This window comes from Geotrypetes seraphini, chromosome 14, assembly GCF_902459505.1.
Source record: "Geotrypetes seraphini chromosome 14, aGeoSer1.1, whole genome shotgun sequence".
Taxonomy (NCBI): Eukaryota; Metazoa; Chordata; class Amphibia; order Gymnophiona; family Dermophiidae; genus Geotrypetes; species Geotrypetes seraphini.
The window spans coordinates 10,665,863-10,683,142 of NC_047097.1; the positions used below are offsets into that span (position 1 = coordinate 10,665,863).

The window sequence follows — 17,280 nt, forward strand, 5'->3', positions numbered from 1 at the left end:
TAAAAGATCACCCCAAGGTTGCGAGCTGACGAGACAGGGAGGAGGATAGTGTTATCCACAGAAATAGAGAACGGTGAGAGGGGGGAGGTGAGTTTAGGTGGAAAGATATGGAGTTCAGTTTTAGCCATATCCCACACTTTCTTGAATTCAGACACAGTCTCTGTCTCCACCACCTCTTCCGGGAAGCTGTTCCATGCATCTACCACCCTTTCTGTAAAAAATAAAAATAAAAAAAGTATTTCCTTAGCTTACTCCTGAGCTTATCATCTCTTAACTTAATCCTATGCCCTCTCATTTCAGAATTTTATTTCAAATGACGTCAAGTCAAATCATGTTAAACATGACGTGGAGCTACCTCATTGGACAAAGCTTACACCATTGACATCCAATCAGTTTCTTTATTGAGTCCCTCTGGAGCTAGGTCATTTAATCGAAATATCCAATATTGTTCTTTTAAATTCAGTAAATATTCAATATTACCTCCCTTCCATCCTACTTGAATAGTGTCAATTATTCACCACTTGATGTCTTATAATCTTCCAGTGATTGATCATTTCCCCTATGTTAGTTCTTTGATAAGTAAATATAGATTGTTTATTAAAAATATCCAATAGTTGAAGTATATATCAGTGGTGAGATATTATCCAATTTATTTGGGTGGATAACGGGGTATATCTCTGCACATAAATTATGCGAGTTGATGCTTCTTTTTTAGCATCCTATAAAAGTAACTCCTGATGGGCATATTTAACCTATAAATAGACTGCTTTTATTACAGCCTGAGGATATCTACGATGTAAAAATCTTAACGATAAATCTTTTGCATGTCACTTAGTCATCCAATAAAGCACATATTCTTCTGATCCACAGAAATTGGCTGATTGACTAGCCGTTAGATTGTAAGGATGGAAACTGTGGAAACATGAAAAGCTATTTCTATCGGTACTTTTCTGATAATAATGAAGTTTGCAAAATCTTATTTTGCTTGAAAATATGTACATCTAGAAAGTCAATACTATATATATCAAATTTGGTGGTAAACTTGATACATTAATCTAGTGTGTTTAACCACTGGATGAATCTCCCACGTTCAATTTCCAGAAAGTCCAAATAAACAGTATATTATCTAAAAACTGCTTCCAAAATTTAACGTTTAATTTATCAGCTCTATAGATTTCTTATTCCTCCAGATTTGCCACATAATATTGACTATGTGCTAAATTTAAAAGAATGTTGGATATTTCAATTAAATACCTTAGCTCCAGAGGGACCCAACGAAGAAATTGATTTGATGTCGATGCTGTAAGCTTTGTCCAATGAGGTAGTTTCACATCATTCTGATATTTAACATTGATTTAGCTTGATGTCAGATGCCAATTTGAATGGAAAGAATAATACCAGAGATGGACTGCTGAATAACTATGCTGAAACTCTGTTTTCAATATTATGGGTTTGAGTAGTAATCCTGTGTGCAAAGGATTGTCAAAGAACTAAGAAATAGTATCCTCTTGTTCTGATAAAATTTTTCTTTTTTTAGAATATGAACATGTGAGGTGTCTCAAACCTGAAGAAGCTTTTGAAACATGGTCATATCGGGAGAGGGTGTCCTTACTATGGTCAAATTTAAGATAAAGTGTTTGATATATTTTGAAAAATCAAGTCATTGATGAAAATTTAAGAAAAAATGCATTTTTGTGAATTAATAAGAAATACAATATATCGATTAATAAGAGTACAATACACTAGACCTATAAGAGAATTAGCAATTAAATATACTGATTTATAAACTTGAACAATATATTGGACCTATGAAGAACTGGGCTACGAGATTAAGCATGGAAGATATTCACCTCATGGTAGCCATCTGAGGATCCATGAGAGAAGTCTGTAATGGCTCTGACTGATTCTAAGGGTTTATTTGTTGTATTTGTGAATCAGTCCGGTTAGAGACATTGACTGCAGGTTTGACATGTTATGTTTCTAAGCAGAAGGGAGTTGTAGTTTGGGGAGTTTCCCTGTACCCATCCTTCGCATATGTTTCTTTACAGGGCTATTTCCTGCTTTGGTACAAACTGAAGGGGACAGCAGAGCCCTCTAGTGAAGGAGGAAGAATCGAAAACCTGGAGTGGATTACTTTTGTATGGCTTGTGAGCATGGGGAGATTACTCTTCCATCCAGAATAACACACCTATCTACTAGAAAAGATATAAGCAAGGTAAGAACCAAATCTCTTTTTAGAAAAGTGAATTTAAACCACAGCTTATGAACAACTATATTACATGCTACTATAAAATAAGTTTGCATGATAAAATAACATTTATTTTTGTAATAGAATGAGAGTCGCATGTTCCGTGTGCAATTTAGAGGAGAATCCAAAGAACAAGCACTGAAACACTGCAGTAACTGTGTACAAAAGTTGGAGTTGTACATATCTATTCAGGTATCTAATGGGCAAAGTCGTGAGCTTCTTGAGGAAAACTATAGTCAGACTTCTAAAGGAAACAACCAGGGAATCAACTATCAAGATGCAGCAGAGCAAAATAGGGTAAGCATGATTCAAAATGTGCATTCAAGAGACAATTTAGTAGCATAGCAGGTGGATAAGAGAACTTGAGAAAAGGTATTAAACAAAATTACAGTATTCTAGGTGGGGGCGTACCATGGCCCGATACAGTGGCATGAAAACCTTCTCAGATCTGTTTGTGATCCCCTTCTTAATCATTCCTAGCATGCTGTTTGTCCTTTTCGCTGCCGCCACACATTGCGCAGACGGTTTCATTTACTTGTCTACAAATACTCCCAAGTCTCTTTCCTGGGGGCTCTCTCAGAGTATAACACATCCTGTATTCGTGCATATGATTTTTGTTACGGACATGCATCACCTTGCATTTATCCACATTGAACCTCATTTGCCATGTCTCGTTGTAGGTCTTCGCAATCCTTCTGTGTCCTCACTACTCTGAATAACTTTGTATCGTCTGCAAATTTAATCACCTCACTTGTGCAAATTTCTAGGTCGTTTATAAATATGTTGACGATCACAGGCCTATGCACCAAACCCTGCGGCATAGACTCTGGACGGAGTAGATTTTTTCAAACTCAACTCTACCACCAGGGACTGATGCTGGTTTGTCAAAACCAGGAGAAAAAATTATTTTGTATAAAAAAAATCCAATTTTCTGGGAGCCATAGTAATTGTGAGGGGGGTCTCCCAGTACTTATGAAGTGCCATAAGGCGGTAAGAGGGGTCAAAAGAGACGAGGAAAAAATAGCCAAGCAGGTAAAACATTTTAAGCCGTTCTTTCGATATATTAAGGGGAACAACTCTCGAAGAAAGCAGTGGGAGCATTAGATGACAATGGAATAAAGGGAGTACTAAAGGAGGACAAAGCCATTGCCGACAAACTGAACACATTTTTTTACGTCTGTATTTACCGAAGAGGATATATCCAATATACTAGAAGCCAACAGGCTATACACAGGAAATTAAGACAGGAAACGGACAGTATTCCACCATGACAAAGTAGTGCTTCGCACCCATCCAAAATTTCTTCCAAAGGTCATCATGGAATTCCATCTCAATCAATCTATTGCACTTCCAGTATTCTTTCATAAGCCTTATTCTCACCTTGGACTGCAAACGAGCATTGGCTTACTATTTGCAGAGAACTCAACCGCATAGAACATCTTTTCAACTTTTTGTCTCCTTTGATCCTAACAAATTGGGACATCCAGTATCCAAGAAAACGATTTCCACGTGGTTGGCCTCTTGTATCTCCTGTTATGGTCAGGCTAGGCTGCCACTGGAGAGTCGTGTCACAGCCCACAAAGTCAGAGCTATGGCAGCTTCAATTGCTTTCCTTCGCTCAACTCCTATTAATGAAATCTGTAAAGCTGCTACTTGGTCCTCAGTACATACATTCAGATCACACTAATGTCTGGAATCTTATTCCAAATGGGATGGTCACTTCAGCCAAACAGTATTGCAAAATCTATTTTCCTAATGGCAAACTGTCCTTCCATCCCATCAAAGTAAGCTAGGGAGTCCCACATGTGAGAATATGCTGCCTGCTTGTGCTGAGATACAACACAGTTACTTACCGTAACAGGTGTTATCCAGGACAGCAGGCTGATATTCTCATAACCCACCCAACTTCCCTGGTTGGCTTCATAGTTTGCTTACTGAACTGAGGAGCCATGAGCGGCATCAGGCAGGAAGGCATTCGTATATGCATGGGGTGGGCAGTTCGCAAACTTTCTCAAATTCTTGGCAATGCACTTTTAAAGCTGTCCGTACCGGGGCTCTGTGGATGATATCGCCCAAATGTGAGAATATCTGCCTGCTGTCCCTGGCTAACATCTGTTACGGTGAGTAACTGTGCTGTATTGCTCTATGGTGCGGCTGCACCTTGAATACTGTATGCAGTTCTTGTCGCTGTATCGCAAAAAAGATATAGGGTACTGAGAAGGAATGGGATAATTTCCCTATGAGGAAAAGCTAAAGCGTCTAGGGCTGTTCAGCTTGGAGCAGAGATGGCTCAGGGGTGATATGATACAGGTCTATAAAATACTGAGTAGAGTGAAAAGGGTAGATGTGAATTGCTATTCACTCCAAAAATACTAGGACTAGGAATTATGCGATGAAGCAACTAAATGATAGATTTAAAACAAATCGGAGAAAATATTTCTTCACACAATGTGTAATTAAACTTTGGAATACGTTGCTGGAGAATGTGGTGAAATCAGTTAGCTTAGTGGGGTTTAAAAAAGGTTTGGATAACTTCCTAAAACAGAAGTCCATAGGCCATTATTGAGATGGCTTGGGGAAATCCACTGCTTATTCCTAGGATAAACAGCATAAAATCTGTTTTACTTCTTGGGTTCTAGCTAGTTATTTGAGACGTGTGTTGGTCACTGTTGGAAACAGGATACTGGACTTGATGGACCTTCAGTCTGTCCCAGTATGGCAATTCTTATGTACTCTCTTTTGGAATTGAGTTTGCTGTGCTCCAGTTAATCTGATCTTTTTGTCAAATAGAACCTACTTTCAGACTGGTGCAAATAGCTAACAAAGTTATAATGCTCAAAAAGTTACAAATGATTAGGGCCTAGATTCTGCAACATCGGCTTTTAACAAGCACACATAAGATATTTCTTTTCTTCCACAAAAACTACTATAATTCATAAGGCATGGCTATAATACACGCGCTCAAGAAGCGTACTTTTACCACTCCCCCTAAAAAAATAAATCCCAACAACTATAATTTATGTGGGTCATGTAATTTTTATTATCCTAGGACAAGCAGGCAGCATATTCTTAACTGATGGGTGACGGCACCGACGGAGCTCCGGTACAGACAATTTTAGAGTGATTGCACTCTAAGAACTTAGAAAGTTCTAGCTAGGCTGCACCGCACATGCGAGAGTGCCTTCCCGCCCGACGGAGGCTTGCGGTCCCCAGTTTCTTAGTTTCCGCGGAGCTAAGCAGACGTGTGTTTTTCAACGGCCGTTTAAAAATTTTTTCTCTGCCTTCCAGCTCGCGTGTTTTTTCTCTTTTTGGAAAATTCTCTTTATCTTTTTATTTCTTCTCTTTATAATCTAAAAAAAAAGATACATTTTATTTATTTTTGCGAGTTCGCCCCAGTGGGGCCTGTAATCATCATCGAAGCCTCCGCTTTCGATTTGGCGGAGGCCGTCTTTACCTTCATGTCCCCTCAGTCAGGTTTCAAGAAGTGCCAACGGTGTGCCCGGCCCATTTCTTTGACCGATCCGCACAACTGGTGCTTGCAGTGCTTGGGTCCGGATCATAGGGCTTCCACCTGCACCCGTTGTGCTACTCTAAAGAAGCACACCCTAAAGAACAGGCAGCTTCAACAGAAACTTTTGTTCGGTGCCGCAATGGTTGATCCTTCGGCATCGGCACCGGCGTCGACGGCCTCTCAGCCAGCGCCTACCTCATTGACGCCGCGCGATACCACCCTGGTGTCACACCCCTGAGGTAAGCCAGCTAAGAAGCTTTCCTCTTTGGAGTGTCCTCCGGTCGCTGTGGCAGAGAGTCCAGTCCTGCCGACCTCGAGGCGCCCCCGTAAACGCTCCGCCCCTATCGAGGTGAGTGCATCCTCCTCGGCCTCCTCATCCTCTGGGCGTCGAGCGGCACCGCAGGTACCGCAGAAAAAGAAAGCGTTCCTTGGATGACCGGATTACGGCTATCCTCCAAGTCCAACTTAAGAAGCAATTACAACAACTCCTTCCTGCTCTGTTGGCACCGAACCTTCCAGTCCCGGTCCGGTCTGAGCCGCCGGTACCGTCTGTAGAGCAGCCTATATTGTCAGCTTCTATCCTATCGGTACCGGTCCATTCTGCCTCCTCTACTTCCATGCCAATTTTGTCTGTGGAACCGAGAGGTCTTCATCGGGCTGTTCAAACCACCGAACCCCCACAATCCCTGGTGCTCCTCACAAGTTGGATACCTTATACAAGGTCATTCCTATTCCAGGTTTTGACAAGCCCCAACTACCGCATGAATCTTTGTTGGTTGTGTCCACCCTAAAAAAGTCTGCGGGCACTAGTGTCTACGCTTCTGTCCCTCCTGGCAGAGAGGGGAAGGCCATGGATAAGTTTGGCAAGCGTTTGTAACAAAATGCTATGCTGGCCAACCGATCAGGCAATTATGCATTTCATTTTTCCTTCTATTTGAAACACCTTGTTCAACAACTGGCTTCCTTTGAGAAGTACTTACCTGAACGGGAACTACCTTCTTTCCACCAATACATTTCCAGCCTGTTACAGCTTAGAAAATTTATGGTCCGTTCAATCTACGACACCTTTGAACTCACCTCAAGGGCTACTGCGATGGCTGTGGCTATGCGCCGTCTCGCTTGGCTTAGGGTTTCAGAGCTTGACATCAATCACCAGGATTGCCTTGCCAATGCTCCTTGCCTTGGAGATGAGTTATTTGGTGACTCTCTCGATTGTCGGCACATGAGACTCACTGGGACACTCTTCTCAAGAACAAAAAGAAGCCTCCACCTTCGCGGCCCTTTCACCCACAATCTTCTTATCAGCGCCGCTACTCTGCTAGACCCTTACCATCTGCTCCTCAACAGCCTAGGAGTCAACGTCAGCAGCAACGTCAACAACCTCGTGCACAACAGCAGCAACAGGTGAAACCTCCTGCACAACCGAAGACCACTCAACCCTTTTGACTTCGTTCTCCAGGGCCTAGCCAGTCTGCTACCATCAATCCTTCTGCCTCAACCCATAGGAGGACGTCTTTCTCTTTTCATCAGCCATTGGGAGATCATCACTTCAGACCAGTGGGTCATTCGCCATGGCTATTCTCTCAACTTTCAGACTCTTCCCACCCAAAGTCCTCCAAAAGAGTCTGCTTTGAACACACCTCAGTCCTCCCTCCTCCTTCAGGAGGTCCAATCCCTTCTTCTTCTGAACGCCATAGAGGAAGTTCCTCTAGATCAGAAGGGGCAGGGATTCTACTCCTGCTATTTTCTGGTTCCCAAAAAAACCGGGGACCTCAGACCCATACTAGATCTCCGAGATCTCAACAAAAGCTTGTTCAAGGAAAAGTTCAAAATGCTTTCTCTGGCCACACTTTATCCTCTTCTCTCTCAGGGCGACTGGCTATGCTCCCTCGATCTCAAGGAGGCCTACACTCACATCACAGTCAATCTGGCCTCCAGAAAGTATCTCCGCTTCATTATCAATCGCTGTCATTACCAGTACAAAGTGTTACCCTTCGGTCTTGCCTCCTCTCTCAGGGTCTTCACAAAGTGTCTCATTGTGGTGGCCGCTTTCCTACGCTCTCACCATCTTCAAGTCTTCCCTTACCTGGACGACTGGTTAATCAAGGCTCCTTCATCTCAGGAAGTCCTTCAAGCCACCAACCAGACCATCCTCTTTCTCCAACTTCTGGGTTTCGAGATCAATCTGCCCAAGTCGCATCTCATCCCCACTCAGCGACTTCAGTTCATCGGAGCGATCTTGGACACTGTTCTCATGAGGGCGTTCCTTCCACCCAATCGCCTTCAGACCCTTCTTCATCTCTGTCAGCAGGTGCTCTCACAGCTGTCCATCTCTGCAAAACAAATGATGATACTCTTGGGTCACATGGCCTCGACAGTTCATGTCACCCCCTTCGCACGTCTTCACCTGCACACTCCTCAATGGACCCTAGCAACCCAGTGGTCCCAGGCGACGGATACTTGTTCGCGACACATATCTGTGACATCGTCTCTTCGACAGTCTCTGCAATGGTGGTTGAAATCTTCCAATCTCTCCAGAGGCCTTCTGTTCCATCTGCCTTCTCATCATCTCGTCATCACCACAGACGCATCCCCACATGCCTGGGGAGCTCACTTGAACGATTTCCAAACTCAAGGTCTTTGGACTTTCCAGGAAAAGAAACATCACATCAATTTCCTGGAACTCAGAGCGATGTTTTATGCCCTCAAGGCTTTTCAGCATCTCCTCTTTCCTCAAGTTTTACTACTTTGCACAGACAATCAAGTAGCAATGTACTACATCAACAAACAGGGTGGGACGGGCTCTCGCCTATTGTGTCAGGAGGCCCAAAAGATTTGGTCTTGGGCGACAGCTCGACATTTGTTCCTGAAAGCTGTCTACATCCAGGGAGAGCAGAATTCCATAGCAGACAATCTCAGCAGAATTCTACAACCCCACGAATGGACTCTCGATCCCCTAACTCTCCAGTCCATTTTCGCTCAATGGGGCACCCCTCAGGTGGACCTTTTTGCAGCTCCTCACAATCATCAACTGCCCCAATTTTGCTCCAGACTCTACTCTCCTCACCGTCTGACAGCAGATGCATTTCTCCTAGACTGGACCAATCTATTCCTTTATGCATTTCCTCCTCTTCCTCTAATGTTGCGGACCTTGTTCAAGCTCAAGAGGGAACAAGCCACCATGATTCTCATCGCTCCACGGTGGCCCAGGCAGCATTGGTTCTCCCTTCTGCTTCAACTCAGTTCCAGGGAGCCCATACTTCTTCCACTGTTTCCTTCTCTGCTTACTCAGCATCAGCAGTCCCTCCTACATCCCAACCTACCGTCTCTGCACCTGACAGCTTGGTATCTCTCAGTCTGACCTCGGCCCATTCACTTCTTTCTCAGCCTGTCCTTTCTATTCTTGATGCTTCCAGGAAGCCGGCCACTCTTCAATGCTATCAACAGAAGTGGACCCGGTTTTCTTCCTGGTGCTTTCTGCATCATCATGATCCAACTTCACTAGCAGTAGAACTAGTGTTGGATTATCTACTTTCTTTGTCTAACTCTGATCTCAAATCTACTTCTATCAGAGTCCACCTCAGTGCCATTACTGCTTTTCATGAGCCAGTTCACGGAAAACCTCTTGCTGCTCATCCTTTGGTTTCCAGATTCATGCAGGGACTTTTCAATGTGAAACCACCTCTCAAGTCCCCTCCTGTGGTCTGGGATCTTAATGTGGTTCTTTCCGCCTTAATGAAACCTCCTTTTGAACCATTGGCCACAGTTCATTTCAAATTTCTCACTTGGAAAGTGGTCTTTCTTATTGCTCTCACCTCTGCCAGGAGGGTCAGTGAATTGCATGCACTAGTTGCCGATCCACCTTTCACAGTCTTTCACCATGACAAGGTGGTTCTGCGTACACATCCAAAGTTCCTCCCTAAGGTTGTATCTGACTTTCATCTTAACCAGTCTGCCTGTATTCTTCCCGAAACCTCATTCTCATCCTGGAGAACAGGCTTTGCATACTTTGGACTGTAAGCGTGCTTTGGCTTACTATTTAGAGCGCACTAAGCCTCACAGATCGTCTCCCCAACTTTTTCTGTCCTTTGATCCAAATAAGTTGGGACATCCTGTTTCTAAACGTACATTATCCAATTGGCTTGCTGCTTGCATCTCGTTCTGTTATGCTCAGACCGGACTGCCACTGGAAGGTTCTGTCACAGCCCATAAGGTTAGAGCTATGGCAGCGTCTGTAGCTTTCCTCAGATCAACTCCTATTGAGGAAATCTGCAAGGCTGCTACTTGGTCCTCAGTTCATACTTTCACATCTCATTATTGTCTGGATGCATTCTCCAGACGGGATGGACACTTTGACCAATCTGTTTTACAAAATTTATTTTCCTAATGGCCAACCTTCCCTCCATCCCTCTTTTTGTTAGCTTGGAGGTCACCCATCAGTTAAGAATATGCTGCCTGCTTGTCCTGGGATAAAGCACAGTTACATACCGTAACAGGTGTTATCCAGGGACAGCAGGCAGATATTCTTACGTCCCACCCACCTCCCCGGGTTGGCTTTTTAGCTGGCTTATCCTAACTGGGGACCGCGCACCTCCGTCGGGCGGGAAGGCACTCGCGCATGCGCGGTGCGGCCTAGCTAGAACTTTCTAAGTTCTTAGAGTGCAATCACTCTAAAATTGTCCGTACCGGGGCTCCGTCAGTGCCGTCACCCCTCAGTTAAGAATATCTGCCTGCTGTCCCTGGATAACACCTGTTACAGTAAGTAACTGTGCTTTTTGTTTCATTAGCCATCGTCAAAACACAAGCCACGAGATGCACTTTCACAGTGCTGGCACTGTACTGATACCTCGGACCAGTCACTGATTTTTTGTCGCCAAAAGCCGATGATGCACTTGAAGAATGAGGTGATGTTGCAGAATCCACCAGAGTGCTCGTTTAAAAATTGAAGAGCCCATTTGCATGACAGTATCAGAGACTGCTAGAAAGCTCACAAAAGACTGCAATAAGCTGTTTCGATAATCCGCCGCTAAAATACATGGAACTGGTTTAGCAATCGTATTAAAGGCAACCTTAAGTTTTAAGAATCTGTTCCTAGGTTAGGTCAAATAAAAGCACTTGTTGACCTTTTATTTCATATTAACTAAGTGGATTAAATAGTGACTATATTACTCTATTTGTAAAATAAAGACATTTATTTTGATTATGTTTATCTTTTCTAGCATAGGCAGCATGCAGCAAACGCTGATGAACCTGTGCAGCTAATTGCTATAGATGGTTGTATACCTGTAAAACAGATATTAAAGGTACTGAAGAATGCTTTGCAAATGAGACTACAGGTTGAGTTTAAAAAAGACAAGCTCGTAGTTTGTTTAATGACATCAATTACTTTTTCAGCTGTGATATGTTAACTCACTTTAAATGCCCATGTCTTTATTTAGGGTTACCATATGGCTCCAGAAAAAGGACAGCTTGAGATATCCAGGTTTTACTTCCATAGCTTTCAATGGAAGTAAAACCCAGAAGTTTCAATCTGTCCTCTACCACTGCTTTCAGTGAAAATAAAACCCAGAAGTCTCAATTTGTTATTATTCTGGACACAAAGAAAACAGAAAAGGTGACCAGTAGTGCTCAATTTCTTTATTGTAGTCAAGTCATTCATGTGTTTCGACTGTAAGGCCTGCCTTAGGAGTCACAAAATGGATTTTAAACAAACAGAAAATCGAATAAAAATATTTATCCCAGGACAAGCAGGCAGCGTATTCTCACTGATGGGTGACATCACCGACGGAACCTCAGTATGGACCACTTTAAAAGTGCATTGCCACTTTATGAACTTCGAAAGTTCGTGATAGCCCACACCGCGCATGCCCGTAGGCACATGGTCCCTCAGTTTCTTATTTTCTGCGGAGCTAAGACGTCGCTTATCAACAGCCGTTGTTATTTTTTCGCTGCCTTCCCGCTCACGTAGCTTTTTTTCTGACTTTTTTGTCAGCTTTCTTTTTCTTTTCTCTTTTGTTTAAAGTTTTAAAAAAAATTTGTTTTTACTTTTTCCCTCTTGTGGTCGCAGCCCGACGGGGCCTGTTATGCCCCAAGCCTCGACTTTTGATTTTGCCGAGCCCATTTTTCCATCAATGTCCCGTCTGCAAACGGGTTTTAAAAAGGGCAAACGGTGTGCTCTCCTATTTCTCTCAATGACCCACATCGCTGGTACCTCCAGTGTTTGAGGCCAGACCACAGGGCTGATTCGTGCACCCGTTCTTCTCTTCAAAAGCAGACCCTCAAAAACCGTCAAATTCAACAACGTTTGCTGTTCGGGAAATTTGGTACCGGTTCCGACGTTGAAGTCCACACCGAAGTCGACATCACATCACTCGACATCGCTGGAATCCACCTCATTGTGTCGCATCCAGTGGGTAAGCTGCCTAAGAAGCCTTTCCGCACCCCTTCGGGCCCTCAGGTCACTTCAGCAGTGAGCCAAGTCCTGCAGACCTCGAAACGCTCGGCTCCGATTGAGGTGAGTGCCTCATCATCGGCCTCCTCATCTCCAGAGCGCAGAGCAGCACCAAAGGTACTGGCGAGACTCTTCAGCAGCAAATTGAAGAAGTGCTGTGAGCCCAGGTACGGGAGCAATTGCAACTCTTACTCCCTGTCATGGCGACACCAGCTCCTCTGGTGCCGGTCCAGTCTGAGCCTTTGTTGTCAGCATCAACCCTTGCTCCTCCAGTGCCAGTCTGAGCCTTTATTAGCATCGACACGGCACCGGTGTCTACTGTCTCGGCGCTGGAACAAAAATTTTTATCGGTGCCAATGAGCTTGGTCCCAGGTTCAATGTCTGATGCAGCTCGACATCGTTCTTCTTCACACATATCTCCTGAGACGATGTCAGTCAAATCGAGTAAATCCTCGAAGAAGATGGAACATCTTGAGCCATTAACACCCAGTTCTCGACATCATTTTCCACCAACATGGCATTCAGATCTTTGGGAAGATTCTGAAGAGCCTGTTCTCACTGATGATGGGGATTCTTCTAATGAAGACTCTCAAGTTTCTTCTTCTCAAGAGCCTGTTCAAAAACCAGATGAGACTTCTTTCTCAAATTTTTGAGAGAAATGTCAGAGACTCTTTCTATACCTCTGGAGGCTGATTCAAAGAAATCTAAAGCATTTTTGGATGCATTAGATTATGAGCAGCCACCTAAGGAGTTTCTTAAGCTCCCTATCCATGACATTCTAAGGAAGACTTTTTATAAAATCTTGACACTCTTTTGAACATCCCTGGAGCTCCTCGTAAGCTTGATTCCCTTTATAGGGTGGTTTCAATTCCGGATTTTGACAAGCCTCAACTCCCTCATGAATCTCTCCTGGTGGAGTCCACATTTAAAAAATCTGCAGGGGCCAGTGTTTACACTTCTGTTACTCCTGGCAGAGAGGGAAAGACAATGGACCGCTTTGGCAAGCGTTTATTTCAAAATGTCATGCAATTATGCTTTCCATTTTTCTTTTTATCTTAAACACTTAGTTAAGCAAGTGTCTTCATTACAGAAATATTTACCTGAGTACGTTTCAAGTTTGCTGCAACTGCGTAAATTTTTGGTACGCTCTATTTATGACACTTCTGAACTCACCTCTCGAGCTGCAGACATGTCTGTGGCTATGCGGTGCTTAGCCTGGCTTAGGGTGTTGAAGCTAGATGTCAACAACCAGGATCATCTGGCCAATGCTCCTTGTTTGGGCGATGAACTTTTTGGAGTTTCTTTAGATACAACTACCAAAAAGTTGTCAGCTCACGAAACCAGGTGGGATACTTTGGTTAAAAACAAGAAAAAGCCTCCACCTGTTCGCCCTTTCAGACAACAGTCTTCATATCAGCGTTGTTTTGCTGCAAAGCCTCTGCAGCCACCTCAGTCTCAACCTCGGAGGCAGAGGCAGTAACAGCAACAACCCCGTCAACCCCAGCAAAAACAGCAGGCTATTCCACCTAAATCTACACAGCCTTTTTGACCTGTTTTCCAGGAGCATAGCCAATCTCAGCATTTCTCAACCTTTTTACCTCAGCCCATCGGAGGTCATCTTCAGCTTTTCATCAGTCATTGGGAGCTCATCACATCGGACCTATGGTTCCTCAACATCATTCGTCAGGGTTACTCTCTCCATTTTCAGACTCTTCCACTAGACAATCCACCAAGAGAATCTGCTTTGGACCCTACACAGTCCTCCGTTCTTCTGCTGAATACCATCGAGGAAGTTCCCTTCAATCAGCAGGCCCAGGGATTCTACTCCCGTTACTTCTTAGTCCCCAAGAAGACAGGAGGACTGAGACTCATCCTGGATCTCAGAGCTCTCAACAAATTTCTAGTCAGGGAGAAATTCAGGATGTTGTCACTTGCTCTGCTTTATCCTGTCAATCAGAACCACTGGCTATGCTCCCTAGACCTCAAAGAAGCCTATACACATATCCCGATTCATCCGGCTTCCAGGAAGTACCTCCGGTTTCAAATCAATCGCTGTCATTTATAAGGTTCTTCCTTTCGGTCTGGCATCTTCTCCCAGAGTATTCACGAAGTGCTGGATTGTAGTGGCCACATCTCTCCGATCGGTTGATCAAAGCTGTTTCATCTCAGGAAGTGGTCCAAGCAACATCTCAGACCATTTCTTTTCTTCAGATTCTGGGTTTCGAAGTCAACTTCCCCAAATCACATCTCATTCTGACTCAAAGTCTTCAGTTTATTGGGGCAATCCTAGACACCTCTCTCATGAGAGCGTGTCTTCCGCCATATCGACTTCAGACTTTGTCAGCAATTGCTTCCTCTTCAAACCATCTCTGTCAGACACATGATGGTTCTTCTAGGTCACATAGCTTCAACTGTCCATATCACGCCACTGGCAAGACTCCATCTGCGCACTCCTCAGTGGACTCTGGCTTCCCAGTGGTCTCAGGCGACGGATCATCTTTCACAACACATATCTGTGACATCATCTCTTCTGCAGTCGCTTCAATGGTGGATGACCTCATCCAGTCTTTCCAGAGGTCTCCTTTTTCACTTGCCCATCATCACAGATGCTTCCCCTTATGCCTGGGGGGCTCATATAGACGATCTGCAGACTCAGGGTCTTTGGACCGCCAGAGAGAGGAAATTTCACATCAAGTTCCTAGAACTCAGAGCGATGTTTTATGCCCTCAAGGCTTTTCAACATCTCCTCTTTCCTCAAGTCCTACTTTGCATGGACAATCAAGTAGCAATGTACTACATCAACAAGCAAGGAGGCATGGGCTCTCTTCTGTTGTGTCAGCTGGCCCAGAAAATCTGAACTTGTGCGATAGCTCACAATCTATTCTTAAAGGCTGTCTACATTCAAGGGGAGAATTCACTAGCAGACAAACTCAGCAGGATTCTTCAGCCTCACAAATGGACTCTCGACTCTGCAACTTTCCAGTCCATCTTTGCTCAATGGGGCACTCCACAGGTGGAATTATTCGCAGCTCCTCACAATCACCAGTTGCCCCAGTTTTGCTCCAGACTTTACTCTCCTCTCTGTCTGGCAGCGGATGCTTTTCTTCTGGATTGGACGGGCCTATTTCTATATGCATTCCCTCCACTGCCTCTCATGTTGAGAACTATGTTCAAGCTCAAGAGAGAAGCAGCCACCATGATTCTCATTGCTCCACGGTGGCCCAGGCAACATTGGTTCTCCCTTCTTCTTCAACTCAGTTCCAGGGAGCCCATACTTCTTCCAGTATTTCCTACTCTGCTTCTGCATCCCAACCTGCAATTTCTACACCTGACAGCTTGGTTTCTCTCGGGCTGAGTTCTTCTCAATTTATTCTCTCTCAGCCTGTCCTTCAGATTATTGATGCCTCCAGGAAACCAGCCACTCAGCAATGTTACCAACAAAAGTGGACTCGGTTTTCTTCCTGGTGTCTTCTTTATCATTACGACCCAACTTCCTTGGCAGTGGAGTTGATGTTGGATTATCTACTTTCTCTGTCTGACTCTGGACTTAAATCTACATCCATCAGAGTCCATCTCAGTGTTATCACTGCTTATCATGAACCAGTACAGGGAAAACCTCTTACTGCTCATCCTTTGGTATCCGGATTCATGAAAGGGCTTTTCAATGTGAAACCACCTCTCAAGCCAACGCCTGTGGTCTGGGACCTTAATGTGGTTCTTTCCAGTCTGATGAAGCCACCATTTGAACCAATGGCTACAGCTCATCTCAAATTTCTTACCTGGAAAGTGGTTTTTCTTGTTGCTCTCACCTCTGCCAGGAAGGTCAGTGAATTACAAGTACTAGTAGCAGATTCACCTTTCACAGTTTTCCATCATGAAGGTGGTTCTGCGTAGACATTCAAAGTTTCTTCCAAAAGTTGTCTGTGACTTTCATCTCAATCAATCGATTGTTCTGCCAGTATTTTTTCTTAGGCCTCATTCTCATCCTGGAAAAGCAGCCTTGCATACTTTGGACTGTAAACGAGCTTTGGCTTACTACCTTGATCGCACAAAGTCACACAGAACTTCTCCCCAACTCTTCATCTCATGTGATCCAAACAAGTTGGGGCATCCTGTTTCCAAGAAAATGATTTCCAACTGGCTTGCTGCTTGCATCTTGTTCTGCTACGCTCAGACCGGACTGGCACTGGAGAGCTGTGTCAGCTTCTGTTGTTTTCCTTAGATCTACTCCCATTGAGGAAATCTGTAAAGCTGCCACCTGGTCTTCAGTTCATACATTCACTTCTCACTACTGTCTGAAGTCATTCTCCAGAAGGGATGGGCACTTCGGCCAATCAGTTTTACAAAATTTATTTTCTTAAGGCCAACTCTCCCACCATCCCATTCTGTAAGCTTGGAGATCATCCATCAGTGAGAATATGCTGCCTGCTTATCCTGGGATAAAGCACATTTACTTACTGTAATAGGTGTTATCCAGGGACAGCAGGCAGATATTCTCACAACCCACCCATCTGCCTGGGTTGGCTTCTTAGCTGACTTATCTTAACTGAGGGACCATGCGCCTACGTTGGGCGGGAAGGCACTCGCGCATGCACGGTGTGGGTTATCGTGAACTTTCTAAGTTCTTAAAGTGGCAATGCACTTCTAAAGTGGTCTGTACCAGGGCTCCGTCGACGACGTCACCCATCAGTGAGAATATCTGCCTGCTATCCCTGGATAACACCTGTTACGGTAAGTAACTGTACTTTCAGTGCAATAGCTGAGACATTCTAGAAATAGGGTTATTTCCCCATAATTGCATGCTCTGCAGAAGGAATCCACTCTGGATTTTTCACTCTGCCTCTGTAGTACTTCGCTGATTGGTTTAGCACCCTCTATAGCAGTGTTCTTCAACCTTTTTATACCTATGGACTGGCGGAAATAAAAGAATTATTTTGTGGACCGGCAAACTACTAAGACTGAAATTTAAAAACCCTGTTTCTGCCCTGCCTCTGTGAACTCAGTCCCCGCAAACCATCTGATCCCATCCGCACAAGCCTCAGTTATGATTTTATATTGAATATATTTTAT

At 44.1% G+C, this 17,280-nt stretch overlaps 1 protein-coding gene across 6 annotated transcripts in view; it reads left to right on the top strand.

Annotated features, from left to right (window-relative positions):
- Nucleotides 1-17,280, top strand: part of REC114 (REC114 meiotic recombination protein) — a 57,719-nt gene that overhangs the window by 32,302 nt on the left and 8,137 nt on the right. For 4 of the 6 annotated variants that reach the window (XM_033919503.1, XM_033919505.1, XM_033919508.1 and 1 more), the window contains 2 exons: nucleotides 2,333-2,545; nucleotides 10,979-11,062. In XM_033919503.1, the coding sequence (XP_033775394.1) occupies nucleotides 2,333-2,545; nucleotides 10,979-11,062 (297 nt within the window). Of the gene's footprint in view, nucleotides 1-2,332; nucleotides 2,546-10,546; nucleotides 10,850-10,978; nucleotides 11,063-17,280 lie in introns of those variants that run through there. The other 2 variants (XM_033919507.1, XM_033919506.1) reach the window with 2 other exon arrangements.